General features: G+C 40.7%; 1 protein-coding gene across 1 annotated transcript; it reads right to left on the minus strand.

Annotated features, from left to right (window-relative positions):
• Positions 1-4,519: 4,519 nt before the first annotated feature.
• LOC135979609 (olfactory receptor 6F1-like) lies at positions 4,520-5,571 on the minus strand. The gene has a single exon (XM_065579922.1). The coding sequence runs from the start codon at positions 5,462-5,464 to the stop codon at positions 4,520-4,522; it is 945 nt and encodes a 314-aa protein (XP_065435994.1). The 5' UTR covers positions 5,465-5,571.
• Between the last annotated feature and the right edge of the window lie 1,686 nt (positions 5,572-7,257).

Here is a 7,257-nt window from a genome sequence, read left to right on the forward strand (position 1 = left end):
TTTCAGTTACTCTATATTGAGATATATAGTCTACTTAAGATGAATGGTGTTTTGAGCATCCCCTTTCCAGTCTGTAGGGGAATCATAGAGGGTGCAACCTGTCTGGGCTATTGAATGTTCTTTCTATCAAGCTCCTGTTATGCATGAGGGGGATAGCTCAGTGGTTTGAGCATTGGCCTACTAAACCCGGGGTTGTGAGCTCAATCCTTGAGGGGGCCAGTTGGGGATTGATCCCCCTTTGAGCAGGGGGTTGGACTAGATGATCTCCAGAGGTCCCTTCCAACCCTAATAATCTATGATTCTATGTTGCAAAACCACCTTTCTTGCCCTTCTCTTCCTATACCAGCTTGTGCTGCCTTGAAAGTCTCTGCATATGCTGACAATGTGACTGTGTTTATTACTCATGATTGCAATGTCCAGGTTTTGACTGAACGTCAGTATTCTTTCAAACAGGATTCCTCAGCTGGCATAAATTGGGGAAAGCATGAGACACTCCTGCTGGGGGCTTGGGTGATCTCCCACCCTCTAACTTTGCCAGGGAAGACTACTGTGGAGGTGATCTGGCTTTAAGGCACGGGAAATATGCTGGGACCAGATGATATTTTGGGTCAGATTTGGGAGAGAGTTATGGAAAAGTTAGAGGGGAGGTTGCAAAGGTGGAAGTGCTGTTTGCCTCAACTCTCATTCCAAGGGTGTGTGTTACTAATTATTAAATAATTAAATTGCCTCTGTGTTGTGGCATAAGTGTATTGTTTTGTGTCCCCCTCCAGTCCTTTTAGAAAAAGTTCACAAGGTTCTTTTAGACTTTTTCTGGGATGGCCGACACTGGCTGAGGCAGAGTATTTTGTAACTGTGGATGTGGCAAGGGGTCAAGGTCTCACTAATCCTTTGAGCAGAATCTCTACTTTTTGGGTACAGTTGCTGCAACAGCTATTGCTTGGGGATGAGCCTGTTTCTTGGAAGCAACTGCCCTTTGCTTTTCTTTGGCAGGTGGGGAGTTTGGCTTTTGCTCAGGAACTTTTTTGGTTGACCCTGGTTACCTCAGTTTTGAGGTGTTAACTTTTCTAATTAAAGCCTTTTTAGTGCTTGGAGATTTTTTAAGCTGAGGCTTCTGGATAGGCTGGAGTTCCCAGGACTGCTTGATGAACCACTTGCTTAAAACCTTCTTGGGAGGATTCCTAGTCTTGTTTCTAAGAGTCTTGTCTCTTCCTTTATTGCAACAGGTGTAACAAAACTGGTTCATTTAATTGATTTTACTAATTTTGCATGTGTCTCAGCAGATATCTTGGCTGTCAAGCTTGGTTTTCATTTGGTTCACTTAATTTCTTGGTTTTTATCACTGGTGGAATCGTCCTTTCTAGGGGCAATATTGTCAGTCTGGACACTTGCCTCCTTGATTATACTAATTCCTGATTATGCTAATGTTTCTATGTTCTTGCCTGTTACTTCCGTTGTGGATTGGGATGTTGTGAAGCCTGGCAGTTTGCTTGCCTTCAATGGATCTTCTGAACTTACTTTTAATACCTTAGGCCATAAGTCATTGTATATGTTTGCAGTAAAGATTCATCATTTTTGAATGCTTGTTGATTATCCCAATACAGTATGGAGGAGACAGCTTCTGGTGGCGGACTCCATTCATCCAGCCTGGTGAACTGTATACAAGCCTCCAATTGCAGAAAGGAAGGATGATCTCCAATGGTCAGTTCTTCATGGAGCTATAGCCATGAAAATGTTTGTGCATCATTTTTGACTCTGCAGGTGTCCATGTCAGGTCCAACATGAAGGAGACTTTTTTTTTTTCATGTTTCCTACTTGTTCCAGGTGACAGACATTATTTGTTTTACTTCAGGGTATTTTTAAGTTATTATCCCTTGATTTTTCTCCTACTGTATTTATTTTACTGTTAAGTATAGGTTCACAAAGAGATCTGTTGTATGCCTTGAAAACTTTATTTTGGGTCAAGCAAAGATGTCCATTATAAAAGTAGATGATAGTAATTTATTGGTACTGGGGTTGCAAATGTATTATTATTATTATTATTTTAGATGTTTAGGGGTTTCGTGTCTTCATTTGGAGTTTATATATTGTACTCTTATAAGTGATTTGAAACAATTTATGCAGCACTGGGCTATTATAAATGAACTGTTGGGGTGGCCAACTGCTGTGGAATTTATATATTTCTTTTCTTTTCTGTGTTTCTGTACTGATATTTATTAAAAGTATTTTAAAAGCCAAAAGTCTTTCTCACTCTCTCTGATCAAAAAGCGTATCTGATTGGATATTGAAAAAAAAAATGGGTACATGAAAACTTTCAGATACAATTGCCATGTATACATTTGTCCGAAATACACCTTTGATATATATCTATATTTATATCTTTTTAGATATTTTAGATATATATGCCTGAAAGATAAATATCTATGTAAGGTGGTTTCATGGGTCACTGTGCCCCTAAGGGCAGATAATCATCAAGAGGAGCCCTTACCTGGTGTCCCTCTGATTTGGCCACAGTGGGTTTCAATGGCCTGGGTTCTTAGCCCCTAATGGGTGGTGTCTCCAACTGACTGTTATGGTATTCAGGAATCCTACCTTACCTCCCTATGTGTTTTTGACTATCCTCAACCTGGAGTTTATCCCTATGACTGGCCTGATACCTCAAATATATACTCTTCTGACACCTCCATAACTTATAAACCACCAACCAAGGTATACTTTATTTCTATGGGGAAAGAGACAGGAAGCACATAATGGGAAGGAGAAGATTGATATGGACAGGATTCATCAGTAACACTATACAACCTGCAAGTAACACTACCCTCAGGGTGTATTTTTCTGGATTCACAAGTCTGAGTTTCTCAACACTAGTTGGCTCCATCATGTGGAGGAACCCACGTACTTTCATGAGTCACTGCAGGTCTGAAGATGCTTGAGTGTAGTGAGGTGATGAGTCAGCCTTCCATCCCCAAGGGTTCACCCATTCACAAGTGTTAATACCTTCCCCCCTTGTACTGGTGAGGGTAGCGCAGTCCTGTCTTCCCCATCTATCATCTACCCATCAACAAGCTTAGCTACCTTTTTCATCAGACCCCTTAAGCCAGCTTACATAAATAATATATGTTATAAATATATAATATATCTTTTATATATGTTACTATATATGGCAATATTGTCTGAAAAATTTCATATACTGAATATTTTGTCAATATCCATGCTGAGATATCTTTGATCACTTCTTCAAACAATACATTAAAAATGCATGATTTCTTGTCATGAAAAATGTTGACAATGTTGACAATTTCAACTAAAAAAGGCCAAATATTTTCAAAGGAAATACTCTTTCTTGGAAAAATGCCAGGCAGATCTAAGTGAATAAAAGCAGTGGCCAGAATCTCCCACCATTCAAGGTGTGACCAGCTCAGGACCAGAGTGGCGTGTATTTTTGATACTTGCAATATTACATATACTTACAACTTTATGGAAACCCTTAGAAAGAAAGATGGAAGAAAAAGTATGTGGAAATCACCCCAAGAGGAAAGAGCTGGGCCATGTTTCCTACTCAGTTGTCCCATATCATAATTCCAGTGTCCCAGCTAGGAACAAGTTTGATACACTTTTGTACTCCTTTTTTCATTCTTCCCACATACATCTGGGACAATATCTGATCAAGTCAAATCTCAGCCCCCTATTCCTATTTGGTAATCCAGGATACCAATTTTAGGGTTCCAGTTGTCCATACATGGTGTTCCAATTCACCATAATTACCTTTTCAACAGTAATACGAGCATCTGCACCAGTCCCTTTACCAATAGTTTTGAAGCTCAATGCAGTTAGCTCTTGTTGCAAAAAGCCACTAAGATGCTACTATCTGTTCCTTTATGGTTTAGCTGTTTCACCCCAAATGCATTGCTAACTATTACAAGATACATATTGCTATATTTTATAACCTTAGGTCAAGCAAGTATGATTCCATAACCTTCAGTCAAGCACTCATAACTCTCACGCTATCTTATGCCAACTCCAACTTCTGCTAGGCCCCACTCTAACCCCTTAATAATTAATTATTAAAACCTAGAGCCAGCCTACTTTTAATACATATATTTTGTATTAAATATTTGTATATCCTGTGCTTCACATTACAGCTCCAGAACTTCCATTATTATTTCTATAAGCATGCTTAACAGCTAGATTATATTTTACCCGAACTATAAACCCTCCAAGGTCAGATCAGTGGACAACAGTCAATAACTTGATCTCATCCAAGAAAAAAGTAACTGTTTATTACTGTAAATGAGGAAAGCTAAAAAGCAAAGATATGATCTCCTGCACAAAGAAAGTAGATTAGGATTTAAGGGAGGATTTAGGTGTCTGACTCCCATTTTAAGAAAAAAGGAGTTGGTTGCCCTTTGAAATTCTCTGCATCAACCCCTTTTCCTAATTTTCTACTATATTCATGACCTTCAGGAATGTTTTGGTCCTTTTGACTAAATTTCTACTAAATCCAGCTTGTTTGAAAATGACTTCACATCCTACTGAATGCCTTTGCCAAGGCTTCCTTCACCTCTTTGTTTCTTAAAGTGTAAATGAAAGGATTTAATATCGGAGTTACAACAGTGCTAAAGATGTTGATTGTTTTATTCAAATCCAATGAGCTTTGTGCAGAAGGCTTGACATACAGAAAAGTGATGGAGCCGTACCAGATAGTCACAACAGAGAGATGGGCAGAGCAAGTGGAAAAGGCCTTTTGCCGGCCTTGGGCTGATGGGATTCTCAAGATGGTGGAGATGATGTAAAAGTAGGAGACCAGTGTTATCGCGCATGAGACCACGACAACAATGATTGAGATAATGAATGCTGCCAGTTCAATGAGGCTTGTGTCAGTGCAGGAGAGTGCTATCCAGGAATCTATGTCACAAACGAAATGATTGATGATGTTGGGGCCACAGAAAGACAACCTGGATATTAGAGATGCCAGCACAGAGATAGCCAGGAAACCACACAGCCAAGAGATAAGGGCCAGCCAAACAATGATGGTGCTGTTCATGAGGGAGCTGTAGCGCAATGGGTGGCATATGGCCAAATAGCGGTCATAGGCCATGACAGCCAGGAGGAAACATTCTGTAGAACCCATGGAGAGGAAAAAGAACAATTGCAGGAGGCAGACAGTGAAAGAGATAGTTTGGCTTGTCCCTAGCATGACACCAATAGCCTTGGGGACACATGCTGTGGTGAACCAGATCTCCAGGAAGGAGAGATTGCAGAGGAAGAAGTACATGGGGGTGTGGAACTGCGGGTGGGTCCACACTAAAGCTATGATGGACACATTCCCTAGGATCGTTAGCATGTACATCACAGAAAACAGTACAACAAGGGACATCCGGAAATACCAAGTGCCAGGAAAGCCCAGTAAGATGAATTCTTGCACACTCGTTTGGTTTTCTGTTTCTCTACTGTTCGTGAGGTCCATCTGCCAAGAAATAAGAGAACATTGGAGACAAGCAGTTAAAATGCTGAAGTCAGTTAGATACTACACAAACTTGAATGTTCAAGCACAGAACTGTAACACCTTACCCTGTTGTAATGCATGTCAACGGCCTTGTCTAGATGAAGTGTCAGTGTGTGGCAAGCCAGAGTGTGAATCTACAGTGCAGTGTGTGTAAGTGTGGGCACTGTTACCACTCCCATCAAACTACTCCTGTTTTAAATTACAGTAAATCAAAGCACACTAAGCAACTGTTAGTGGGAAGCAGCAAGATTCACACGGAAACTTAAAGCATATCTACACTGCACACTTCTTTTGACCGTGTGTATGGCGAACAGTGTATACACAGCTTGCCCCCCTAGCATGGGTAATAATAGCTGTGTAGATAGTGAGGCACTGCTTAGGCAAGTAGAGGAAAAACATGCCTGAACCCTGTGGACATTTACCAAAGTAGGTACCTTACACAGCTCTCTACTCCCCTAAGCTGTGTCTCCCCCATGCACAGTGCCATTTTTAGCAGTGTAGTGTCTCATTGCCTCCCCACCTCTGGAGCCTTTCCCTGGCCCAGTGAAGTACTCTGAAATCTCCCTCCTGACAGAGTCTTTCACTCCCACATGTAGCTACACAACGCAGTGTGGATCAGCTTCCTCTTCACTGTGGTAACCCCTACATGCCGCTGAAAGTGTTGAGCAGTGTAGACGTAGCCCTAGTGTGTGCTGTAGATTAACAGCCCAGCTTGCTGTCCACTAACTCTCCATCTAAACAAATCCAAACACTCATATGAACCTTACGGCAAAATTACACAAGTTTGTTTCCACACTAGTATAATTGTTAACCTTCTAACAATGTTCAGGTGATTGCTGAATATGGTGAGAAGCATCAACATTCCTGTAAGATTTATTTTTTAAGGCTGTTGACACATTTATCATTCACGTAACTTGCTTAAAAAGTCCACTAGGTGCCAATCCACTTAGAACTTAGGTGCTATTGAAAATCTTACAATATTTCTTTTTCAGATATTAATTATCCTGCCCAGCTTCCTGAATCTCTCCTCTATTTATATTTCAGTAACTCCTAGAGACCTCAGCTGAGATCAGGGGGCCATCAGAGGACTGTAGAAACATAGAGTAAAAGAAAGACCTTTCCCTAATGAGATTACATTTTAAATAGACAAAGGGTGGATGGGGAAACAGATGCACACAGACATCAAGTAATTCACCCAAAGTCACACACAACAAATTGAAGGTAGAGGTGAGAAAACAATCCATGTGTCCTGACTCCCAGTTCAGTGCCCTATGCGCTAGATCATACTCTCAGTGAAAGCAATTGGATGATCAATTATTTCTGGATGCCAAGTAGTTTTGGCTGAAAATTTCCCATGAAAACTTGTTTTCAACAGAAAATATTGGCTTTTAAACTAAACAAAAATTTTCATGGAAAGTGTCTCCTCTCCAACCCCCCAAATTGTTTAATTTTCACCAGTTTTCAGGCAATGATTTCCTGTTTTTTGCTGCTTATCACACATGAGATATGGAGGACACTGTATGAGATGATGAAAGTTGTCAGCTCGACGAGTCTTGTGTCAGTGCAGGAGAATGTTATCCAGGAATCTATGTCAATAAAGAAGGGATTGATAACGTTAGGGCCACAGAAGGACAACCCGGATATTAGAAATGCCAGCACAGAGATAGACAGGAATCCATCAGCCAAGAGCCGAAGGTAAGTTAAGCAGAGAAGGTGCTGTTCATGAGACATTGTATGTTCATGTAGCACAATGT

The sequence above is a fragment of the Chrysemys picta genome, unplaced genomic scaffold (assembly GCF_011386835.1).
Source record: "Chrysemys picta bellii isolate R12L10 unplaced genomic scaffold, ASM1138683v2 scaf1049, whole genome shotgun sequence".
Lineage (NCBI taxonomy): Eukaryota > Metazoa > Chordata > Testudines > Emydidae > Chrysemys > Chrysemys picta.